The sequence below is a fragment of the Merops nubicus genome, unplaced genomic scaffold, assembly GCF_000691845.1.
Source record: "Merops nubicus isolate BGI_N331 unplaced genomic scaffold, ASM69184v1 scaffold30403, whole genome shotgun sequence".
Taxonomy (NCBI): domain Eukaryota; kingdom Metazoa; phylum Chordata; class Aves; order Coraciiformes; family Meropidae; genus Merops; species Merops nubicus.
In genome coordinates, this window is record NW_008597398.1 from 12279 (window position 1) to 24414 (window position 12136).

The window sequence follows — 12136 nt, forward strand, 5'->3', positions numbered from 1 at the left end:
AAAAAGACTGCCCCAAATCTTACATTTTAAACTAAACTTCAGCTAAAAACAATTGTTTAGGAGCAGCTAGTCTGTAGATTACAGACATTTTATCAATTTGTAGGAAGGCTGAATTTTGAAGAATAATTCTCATCTTGTAAACATCTTGCCTTATCCAAATGTAACCTGACATTTTTTGTAATCTCCAGCTATAAATGGTACAAGACCTAGCTAAATAAATATTGCTTAAAAAAACAAAAGAGAAAATATGTTAAGTAAACACAACACATCATCTTTGCCAAATATACATTTTTTATTATGAAATTATGAATATAATATAAAATTAGTCTAGTCCATGTATAGGTCTTAAACCCATTACCCCCCCTGCCACCATCTTCTTTTGTGCCCTCAAAACTGCCTTTTAACAAATACAAGTATTATTTATAGTTAAAACTCATGAAGTCAAGTAAAACCTCAATAACCTCAGAACACTAGAGTGTAGCAGGAGACCGTAACGGCAAAAATGGTAAGCCATTTGTTTTCTGTGGCTATGTGCCACAAAATGGCTAAAGGAATTATTTCTCTTTTCAGTAACACAATGTTACTGAAAACACTCAGTAATTTTCATATCCTTAGAGATGCAAACTTTTTTCCTCCATCATGGATTGCCAGATATTCAGAAAGTACTTTGAGGATATCAGCTTATTACTTTACATTGCATAGTATACACTGAACAGCAGTGCATGTACAAATTATATGATGCTCTCATATAATAAAGTCAGAATCAGGATAAATAATTCAACAGTATATAAAAATAAGAACTTTGGTTCTCTGAAATCTTTTAAAGTATTCAGTTGGTGAGATCATTAGAAGCATCACTGACATTTTACCTGTGTCATTACCACAAGGTAGGTTTGTTTTTTTAAAAAGCATTTCAAAGATAATGCCATGGGTGAGCACCACATAACTGAGTTAACTGAGTTAATTTCTCTTTATAATGAAGTACTTTAAAGAGACAACAACATGCCACAGGATGGCTGAAGTTCAAGAAGCTCTTCTATGTAGCTAAGCCAAAGGACAGCTTAAAGGCTAGTTCAACAGCAGCTTCTGTGACTGAGTCATGAAAACATACGTAACACTCCTGAGGTTTGGGATGTAGAATGAGTCTCCTGAAAGAAAAAAAAAAAGGAAAATTATCATAGGTGTTAGCTTTTTCTCTACAGCTGTTTGATATATTCTGGCTGTACTCTGAGGTTTCAGTAATATGTGAAAAACAACTGCTATGTAAGACAGCTAGCAAATTTCTGTGTCTCTCCTGCATTATCTTACTTCTTTCAATACATTCCTTTTTTTAAATCAAATTGTTCTCTGGCTCAGTTTTCTCAAGACTGTGTATAGAAAAAAATTCTTCATGTTTCCAGGATCTATTTGTATGTTACTGGTGTGTTTTCAGTAATCCAAGTTTCCAGGCCACAAGCTGCAATCAAAGTACTTGGGAGCAAGCCCAGTGTTTACATACTTACCAGTTTTTCAACTTCATACATCTGAGTAGGTACATTCCCACAGATCAATCTAATAAGCTCTTTTAGGGAAAGTTTTAGGTAAAGAGCTGAAATAGGAAAGCCTGTTAATTCCTGTGCATAACTGTGCATAGCATTATAGCATAGCACATAGCTCTGCAAATACTAAGGGGATGCCCCTGATTTAACACGTTCGATATTGCAGAGACCAAAAAATTGCTTTTTTTAAAAGATAGTCAACAGCAGTGTAAACATTTTTCAAATGTTTAAAGATTTTCATTTTATCAACCCCCAACGATAGCACTCAAACTGCAGTTATGTACATTTATGGCAGTTAACAATTGTTAGTCTTTTTTTCTCTTTAAGCATCTCACTTGAAGGTAAATGGGTGGAACAAAATCTCTGTTAGACAATTTCTACAATGTTATTCCTGGTCAATATAGTTATCCATGGATGACATTTCCTCTCATTGTATCAGAAGAGAGTTCTTATGCCATATTCAGAAATGTGTTTTGCTGTTTTCTGGCACTAGCCAGTAACTGTAATTTAATGGATTAATCAAACATAATAATTTATCTTCCTTTCACCTCTTGCTTATACTGAGTTTGTTTTTCATATGGTGCAAGCATAGCTCCCATTTAACTGGGCATTTGAAGTTTTCTTTCTATTTACCTGGTAGGAATACCAAATACAGAAGATGAATGCAAAAAAGGAGGAAACATCCTGTTGACTGACTACTCCTAATACAACTGTCTGCTTCCTGCAGCTAACATGCAGACAGTACCAAGTATAGTAGGTGGAGAAAAGAATAACATTTGAGAACTAGTGGCTACAGAACAGGACTTACAGGCCTGGACTTAATCAATTACAAGTTCTGAATTTGGAAGAAATGATAGACAGTACTTTCTTATTACACCCAATTTTCATTACTTCCAAAATGTATTATTTTTAATATTTAATGCCTAGGGCAGTATGCTCTTCTGTCATGCAAATAAAGCTTTGCTATGTAACAGTAACTAGATGCATCATTAAGAAAACTAAAAATTAAGTTTTAATAACAATACAAATCACAATCCATTGACAGTGATAAAGGCAGAACTTTGAAAGCAGACCAAGGAAAGAAAACTCCCTTTCCAAAATACCTCAACTAGACTGGTAGGTTGATTTGGTCTTCCCAATGAAAAAAACCAACCCAACCAAACACTATGATTTCCCCCCTCATTTCTTTTCAGCACTGAATCCACATTACACATGGAGGCCAGAGAGGTGGGATTTACTTGTGCAGCAGGGAGTGGGGAGGTCAGAAGGTGTGTGAGGAGCACAGAGAAGGTGCAGGACACGAGCAGGATGGTCACAGCACTTGGGCCTGTCTGTGCAGCACCACACAGGCTGCCAGCTCTGGGGTGTCAACGTCCTGGCACAGTGCTCACCTGAGTAACACATCCACCCTTTGCAGCAAGTGGAACATCACACCAGTGCAGCCTCCCAGATCTCTCTCTGTTAGCACAAGCATTTCTGGCATATGCTACAGTTAAATTTATTCTTTAAGAATACAGCAGCATATTCAAAATGGAAAACTTTGGGAGAAATACATTCATTTGTCTTTAAACTCACCCCACAACCCAGTAACTAAAAGTTGGTGGTGGTTTCTTCTGATCAGTCCAGTTATCAGGAGAGCACTCAAACAAAACTCCATGTTCTGTTACCAGATCCTGGTCCTCGGCTGCCTTACTGAATTCTGACAACCCACTGCCTTTTTTCTTTTTCTAGAAAATAATTGGTGAAATGTTAGTACAGAATGAAATATTTTTACATAAACACTAGGAGATACAACTGTGTCATTTCTTTAGGAATCTCTCATGAAAGATATTGCTGCCAAAAAGCCAGACTTCAAAGGTACAACTAACTTGCTTACATGGTTCTTTTCTCCTGAGCTTTGTTACTTCGGCATCAACAGGTTTTTCCATTGCTACATGGCCTGGAGGTAGACACAGGCTGCCTTTTCTGTTCTATTTTTTTTCCTTCTTGCTGAACACTACTTCTCTCTAATAAGACATCTGAGATAATACAGCTTCTTTTAAAAAAAAGTATGTTAAAATAGCTAAAGCACTCATCTTTCTTTCCCTGTGCGCTCTGTAATTAAGAACTGTGATAGTAAAAGTCTATTGAATAAACTTGGCTGGGCAGAAATTTCTGTTCTGTAGATAAATAGTTGAAGCACTTCACTCTAGCACTTTTTTGCTCCTGCAACAGTATGACTGCACAAGATGTATAGAAACTAAATGTATTTTCATGTGTCACCTTTAGGGCTGTGTTTTGTACAGAGGTTTTGAATAACCTTGCAAAAGTTCCAGTTGTTCGTTTCTGCACTACTGCTGCTTGCTTGGTGAGGATCCAACTGCAGGCACAAAACCTGCTTTTCTCTTTGCTCTCTCTTGGTGCTCAGCAGTTCTCTGAGTCCAATGAAGCCATGGTATCTTTCATCAGAAATGTGAGGGGAAATGACCAGAATGGACATGGTGATAGAAGACAGAAGGAATTTTGAAAGGGTTTGTCACTACTTTAACTCTTCTCCCACTGGAGTCAAAGGAGTTTCATAAATGTCTACGGAACAATGAAAAGTCTTTTTTTTTTTCCCCTTCTTCTGCTGGAAGCATGAGAAGTAAGATGAGATAATGGAAACAGGAGTGGAAATGTCTTAGAAACAAATCTGTCTTGAGAGAGTTGCTAAGCAGGGCCATCTCTGGGTCTGCCAATGAAATTTCTGTTCCAATCAGTTGCTTGAAAGGTAAAGGAAGAGGTTTTATTGAAAAAAAATCTCAAGGAATTCCTGTCTGCTGTATCAAGAAGCAGAAATCACATCTTTCAATCTGCCTATAATACTGAAGATATGGAGGCTGAATATGTAGAGGTGAAAAAAAAAAAAAATCAAACATCAAAATATCACAGCTATCTTAATTTCTCAAAAATGGGAGAAGAAAAAGTGAAATGCACGTTAGCATTTGAGAAACAAAATGGGATATCTGCCTGACAAAATGTCTTTTAAATTTCCTTAAGCATGCTTTGGATTAGTTCATAGAGTGGGGGAAAATTTCACAATAGATGACTTAACACTTCCTGAATCTTTCCTTACTATGTAAAATTGTTTCAAACCCTATTCTTGTTAATACTACTACTGAAAGAGACTTAAGGAATATGTTAGCATTCAGTTTAATCTTCCTCACAAAAAAACAGGGCTTGTTATCATGCAATTTCCAAGCTGACATTTCTTTATATTTTAGCAAATCTTCCACTATGCTATTCATACTGAAAATACTGAAGAAAAGTTATGTATTAAGAGGGGATACTTCATAGACCTATGAGGGTCTGTAATTTAATAATGCATTAAAACTTTCCTTCATATTTTATTTAAGAGCAAGAAAATACTAACATGATGATGAAGATAATGAGGCTTGCTACACAGTGACAAATTTTAGGGTTTTAGACCACAGAACTTATTTTTGCTCTATTTATAATTTATTCAAAATTCCTGTATATTTCTAAATGAAGTTAAATTTTGAATTTTCAGTTCCTGAAAAGTGAGGCAAAATTAATTAGTTTTTCATGTTTGGTGCAATTATCTGAATCCTAAACTATAACAATATTTAGCTGATGTAAAAGAATAACCAGTATAATAGTATATTTCTGTATTTGACTTTTGTTGTACACTGTGAACAAGGGAAATTTCTATTAATTCTCACATTTTCCCCATGCCATAATGCAACCTGCCAATTCCAGCATTAAATGTTGGAGCCAGCATGCAAAAACTGCCCTAAATATCTCTGAAAAGAGTATCTTTGTTCTGCACCACATGTTCATCAATTATTTCTGATTTTCAGAGCAGAATGAACCCAGCTGCTGCCTACTGTACTCATGTCTGAAGAAGCCAGAAAATCATGTGCTGAGGTAGCTGTGGCCAAAACACAGGTTTTGACTTTCAAGCATGAGTTTTTCATCTTTTATGAACTACACCTAATGGCTGAATAGTTTCTTTATTAGTTTTTTTTCTGTTTTTATCTATAAACTGTGTATTTGATAGTTGTAACCAAATAAGAAATATTTGTGTATTCTCTCTGATTGCTTTTGGTTTTCTACACATCCAAAGAGAAGTGCCCAAAACACCCGACTCCTTGCTAAAGTCCTGTTTAGGCAATCCCCAGTGTCATATGAAGATGACAAAATAATCCACAAATTAACCTGTTTTTCTAATACTTAAAAATTCCTCTATTATGTACAAGGCACATCAGTCTAAGCAGAAGTGATTTCTTCAGTAAGTTCAGGAAAGCATTAAGAAAAATTATACTGCCATTTGCAAATTGTGTTCATGCAGTTTGTGTTGTTAGCTCCCATTTCTCATTTAATTCACTTGGATTGTCACTTTGGGATCTGAAAAATGCAGCTGGCATTATTCCACTTAGGTTGATAGTTAATCATTTCTCTTTTCTAAAAGGACTAAACAAGTCACAAAGTCGGCAGAGATGAAACATTATCCTAAGTTGGTTCATGTCAATAAAAAATCAACTGTGCCATTAACAAACCTGACTTGTAGCAAAATACATCGTGCACTGAACACAAAATATCTCACCTGAATGGCCTATCTCAAATTGATTCTAAAACCTGTTGTTTAGATTTCTGCATTACTACTGCCATCTTACACCAGATGGATCATTTAGAATAAACAGAAATTTTTTTCAGTCGAACACAAGGTGACACAGTTGCTGACATCCAATCTGTCCATTTTTAAGACTAATCTAAATACCAAGTATCTACATAAAGCCTTGGCAGCTGGGATCAGGCTTTAGCCCAAGACTAGAGCAAGGCTTGAATTGGTATATTTTGAGAGTATTTTTGGTGGGAAAGAGAGCCATAATTGTATGCATACTTGGTTCAATGGTCAGGGAAAGAACCTGCCCGTAACAGTAAAAATACCATGAGCTTTAAAAACATCCACGTGTGCAAATGCACCTGCTAGTGATCTATTTAAATACTGAAGTGAACTTGAAATACTGAGTTGACAATGTAAATTGAAAAACAGAAAACAGAGCTTCCATACTTGTTGCTTCATGGACTGCTGAAAAACAGAACGAATTGAAAGACAGCAGCGATAGAAATTCTCAATTAGCTGAGGGTGGATGGTGCCACCAAGCCGTGCCACTTCTCTGTGAGTTGGGGCAATAAAGATTCCTTGCATCGTTTCCAAAGACAGGTAGTGGAAGAGGGTGTTCTCAGGACCAGATGTCAACCTTAAATAAAGAGGAGAATTAATTTAATATTAAACTAGTTTTGAAAGAAGTTTCAGTTAAACAACATCTACTTTTGTTTCTTAAGACAGGATTGATTTTGTGGGGATTACAACAGAATCTAAAAAATGGATAGAGACATTCAAAAGGTGCCTATTCCCACATCAAGAAATGCTGCTAATTTGTACTGTTAATATTGAATTTTTTAAAAAAATACAGTACCAGTTAGGTATTGCACTCTTGTTCTCAAAAATTTTCAATTAAAAAAAAAAGAAAATGGAAAGGAGATATAAAAGCTTTGGTGAAAAAGGAAGAAAAGGGAAGTTTTCTTTACAATTCCAACAGAACACCAGAGCAGACTGTGCTGTCACAAGCAGCAAGTGGGAACTGGGAAGATCATGTCTTCTTTGTCCTCATACACCTATCCAGAGATAACAAGGAGGCACAACATACATGTGTGGTCCAAAACCTCTTTTATTTGAACTTCCAAGGTCACAAATATGGGAGATTTCTGCATACATTCTAGTGATATATTCCTGAGAAACAGCTATCTTCTCTAATGAAGCTCTCCACTTCAAGAGCTTCGCTTTCAATAATGCTTGCACAGCAAAGTTTTGGTTAGAATAAAATGATGCAGGAATTTCTGCGGCCTGTGCATATCCAAAGCGTGGCCTTAAAAATGAAAACCTTAGTAAAAAATAATTTCTTACTTGACAGCATTAAGAAGTTCTGTATCTTTCTCTGAAAGGTTCTTTTTGGGGGTTCCTAAATGAAATGGATTTGGTAGGGTATGTTTTTTCCTAGTGGCCTGGAAAACAAACAGATAGAGGAACTCAGAGAAAACACAGCTAACAAGAGAACAGAATCCAACCAACAAATCACCTACTTATAATAATGTAGCATTTTTTTAAAAGGCCCAAACAGTTGCATCAACTTACATAATCATACTTCATAGCCTGTTTTAGACTAAAATGGGTTAAAAGCAGTTGTACAATTGTACAGCAATTTTTTCTAATAGCTTATGTTCACACCACTATTATTCAGGGGATATTCTCCAGTGTTTCTGATTCCAATGCAGCTGTGACCACTTCAGTCATGTGAAAAAAGAAAAATTTACAAGCAATGGTAAGACAGAAAAGTATGAGAGGTCTGAGGCAGACCCAAAGGTCCCCAATGGAAGAGAAGTACTTCTACTGCATTCAGGGGCTTTTAGATTGATTCTTTCATAGTATGCTCTGTTACTCGAGTGAGATCTTTTAACTGCCACCTCCCTCAAGCCCACCAGAACCTTATCAATTCCCTTTGTCTTTGTTCTCAGACCTGATCCACCACAGACTGTGGATTAGTGCTTTCATCTTCTGCAGGGCCTTCATTACCATGGTCAGGTCCTCCACTATTTCTTGTAGGGCTTGGCTTACGTGTTACTAAGGAAGAGTCACCAAACAGGGTCCTTTTGCTTGCTGGAGTGGTTCCTGATTTGGAAGCATTCTGTAGTTTACTTAGGATGGGTGAGGTGGTCAAACTCTCCAGTTTGTCACGTGTTGCAGGAAGGAACCAGTCAGCACAAGATAAAGCTGGAACAGAAGGAGAATCCAGCCTTTCCTCTATGCTGGCATCTATTCCTTCCAGCTGAAGAATAGTGGCTTTGACCTGATCCACATATACACAGTCTGGTCCTGGATTCCCAATAGCTTTTGATGCACAGCCTCCTGCCTCTAGAAGGACACAGAGCATGAAGTGTCTCTGGAAACACAGAGGTAGCAACATCAGCCTTTGGTTTAATAAACAATATATGGTATGTTATATTCATGCCTCATCTGATTACTTGGGCAAAACACAGCACTATATTCAGCACTCCTTTCTCATCTCCAGAGGAGTTAGTTGTGTTTTTTTCTTTCTAATTCAAGGCATATCCAAGGGGATCTTTCTGTTACTATGTTATTTAAGTTAATCAGGCAAACATAAAAGCTGCTTTTGACAAACTCATTAGTTGTTTGCTTTAAAAAAGCCTACATTTAAAAAAATCCAAACATTTCTGAAATTAGCTGTCTGAAAATAAAGACCATGAAAGGAAAAACTTTCTAAACCTAAGTGAAAAGGCATAAAAATAATTAGAATTTATACTTACACTTACAAGCTTTACAAATGTATAAATAAAGCTTCTCTCTGAGAAATTCTATCCCAAGAAGCAGATATAATATGAATATTTTGTAAAATTGCTAAATAAAATGCTTGGGTAACGTTGATCTTACTGAACAACAGCTAATGCACAACAGTGAAACAGAGCGTCAGAGAGCAGGAATACAGCAAACATGAACTTACCAAGCCAACTATCAGTAAAAAGTATCTTGCTTCAGGTTCCCTGTATCCTGTAAAACTTGTGTCTTCACATGGCTGGATATGGTGCTGGGGAAACACTTCCCGCCATATCACTAACTGACCAATCTTCTGCTCTGCTGCCAAGGGTAACAGACAATAGTGCCGACAATATAAACCTATTTCAATAAGATCTTCCTTTGGCAAGTGATTGCCAATCAAGTAACCCTTAATTAAACACAGAAAAGGAAGTGTGTTCAGTAAGAAATACAACACCACTGCTAGTCACTTAAGAGTACTTTTCATACAGAGATATCCATGCTTCACACGCTTTGTGACTGTAAGCTTCCTGCCCAGAGGCTGTCTTTGGGGTATGCCGTTGGTACGACAGGTAACACTGAGGTTTTGCACCACGTCTGAAGAATCAAAACACCGAAATATAAACAAATAAACCATCAACATATATGCAACTTACCAAAGGTGAAGTGGCAAATGCATGGCTTTTACAGCTTGCGAAACAGCCACAGAGTTAAGGTGCTTTAATTGTCATTTAATTCTACCTCCAAAAATACTGATTTTTCACTGGAATTAATGAAGTTTCCAGAGGTGACACAAAAGTACAAAAAAAGCACAGAAGTGTTGCTAGCTCTAAGGGCATTGCAGTTAAAACACTCTCATGGTAGATACTGTGCAGTTCTATTTGTGCTAAGAGTTTGGTCTCAACACTGCCAGCATAAAGAATCAATTGCATGATAGAATTCTTAAAATGTAGGTTTCCTTAAAGCAAAGGCTGTTACAATCTCCTTCATATTGCTGAATACACATCTACATTTTATAAAGATAAAAACATTTACAAATGATGACAAGGCAAATAAAAGTTGTCAATCCAATTTCTCAACTCTGTGATTTAAAGGCAGATTAAAAGTAGATCACCTGTTCTCTTTATGAAAAAAATAGCGATGAGCAAAAAAAATCGTATTAGAGTATCATTCTGCATCACTTGAATTGACCCTTAGCACTTTCTTATTCCCATCTCTCTCCAATCCCTGGATTATGTGCCGCAAAATTCCCATGGGATGGTTTCAAACAAGGATTTTTTTCTTACTGACCATGAAGTACGTATCACTTCCTGACTTTTTTTTTTTTTTTATTATGGTGTTTAAATTTGATACTATAAATACACGTTTAAAGCAATCAGACTTTTTTTCATATTTGTGAGGTTCTGAAAGGAGTTACTCCATGACTGGGTTAGATTTCCAGATACGTTTTCCTAATGTTTAGGCCTTAATCACTAATACTACCTTGTAGAAGAGACAAGAGCCCATAATCATATATAGTCTTCTCATGTCATAATAATCTTCAGACTGTAAGAAAAAAAAAAAGCATGGTATAATTTTTAATGCAGAATTTTAATTTTGTTTACCAAATTCAAGTCAACCGATTCCAGTCAACTGCATCAGTATCTTAATACTTGCATTTTTCACTACTTCTTATTATCAGTACAGCATTTAATACTGAACAGTTAGGAGAAATACCCAGTTTTTAGCCTCCCTGATTGGTTTTCATGTCAATACAATTTTCAGCTCAAAGTAACAGATTTCTTATTTAGGTCTTATCTGTCCATAAGCTGTTTTTGTTAGGATAGGCTAACTCTGAGATCTCCACAGCAAAGTAGCTGAAAGACAACTATTGACACCAGAGGCCCTCCTAGAGTAAAACTTCCAAGTCAAAGCAATTTTTTTTTTTTTCAGTATTTGACATTCTACCCAAAACATACCCATTCATTGATCTTTTCATCTAGATTCCTAGTGCTCTCAGATTAGTGACTGTATCTTTAGGCGGCTATTGTGTATTTTCAATTAATTGTTTGCAATCAACGTCTGTACAATACACAAAACTACAACTTACATACACTGTTTTCTGTAAATACTCATCCAGAGTGTTTAGTGCAGTGCTTCTGTTTTTTAATTCTTTTATAAAATGGACTATATGCCTGCCAACTCTGTATTTTAGATTTTAAGAATCGTTAACTATTTTTTGCAATTAAGAATACATATGTCCTAAATGGTTATGCTAAATATGTGATCAAACAAGTTATCTTTATGCTCAACTATAATATAGCTGTAGAAAATATAATTTTCAAATAAATGTTCTGCAACATGGGTTTAAGAAAGCTCTTTCATTAGACAGCAAAACTGAAATTTCAATGTTTACACCTCATTGGCCTATACAGCATAGTAAAGAGCATGCCCAGTGATACTGAAGTAAAATTATTCTCCTTCAATAGTATTAAAATATGCATAACTTTTAATTGCTTTCTGTAAACTAGAAAATTAAGTTCTCGGTGCTCTATAGAAGTTTTCAGATTTATTCACAATTGCTTCAGGAGACAGAAAAAAAGACATAACAACAATTATCATTTTTGAAATTAAGAGTGTCTTCGTAGACATCCCATGGACTTAAATTATAGTAAATTGTGGATTTTCAATGTCTAATCCTATAGGATTATAATACAGTTACGATGTTAAGCACAGAGAGAAAGTCGGCATAAACAGAATAGGTAAAATTGAGCTACCTAAACCAAAGAATAATACAGGATGTCTTTACTCTGACTCCCACTTGATTAACAGTGGAGGAGTTTGGAATTAGTGTTTTTTTAAACTACTGACTACAACACCAAGACAAAGAGATACTGTGCAATGCAAACACCAAAAATAAAATGTTTACCAGCTCTGCAAAGTCAGCTGCTTCCAGATCACTCAGTGCTGTATCAATTTCCATCTGAAATATTTAAACAGTACATTTTCATGGAGATTTCCAGCACATTAACTTAAAGTGCTAGCATAGTTCACTCTACCTTGCTAGTCTCCGAAAATTAGGATTAACAAGTACAAAGTGAATGGATAAAAATTTGCACATATTTTTCAGTAGTAATATCAAATACTAACACCTCAATTCATCAGATTAAAGAAAAAGCCCTCTTAATTACTGTGCAATTCCCTCTTTGAAACTGTACAATTTCTCTGCCTGTGTGCCTGCTGA

At 35.9% G+C, this 12136-nt stretch overlaps 1 protein-coding gene across 1 annotated transcript in view; it reads right to left on the minus strand.

Annotated features, from left to right (window-relative positions):
• Positions 1 to 1036: 1036 nt before the first annotated feature.
• INTU (inturned planar cell polarity protein) overlaps positions 1037 to 12136 on the minus strand; it is a 40361-nt gene continuing 29261 nt past the window's right edge. The window contains exons 8-15 of the mRNA XM_008936693.1: positions 11822 to 11875; positions 10396 to 10458; positions 9101 to 9322; positions 8099 to 8521; positions 7489 to 7586; positions 6592 to 6781; positions 3114 to 3265; positions 1037 to 1148 (exon numbers count right to left, since the gene is read on the minus strand). Coding sequence (XP_008934941.1) covers positions 1037 to 1148; positions 3114 to 3265; positions 6592 to 6781; positions 7489 to 7586; positions 8099 to 8521; positions 9101 to 9322; positions 10396 to 10458; positions 11822 to 11875 — 1314 coding nt within the window. The remainder of the gene's footprint in view (positions 1149 to 3113; positions 3266 to 6591; positions 6782 to 7488; positions 7587 to 8098; positions 8522 to 9100; positions 9323 to 10395; positions 10459 to 11821; positions 11876 to 12136) is intronic.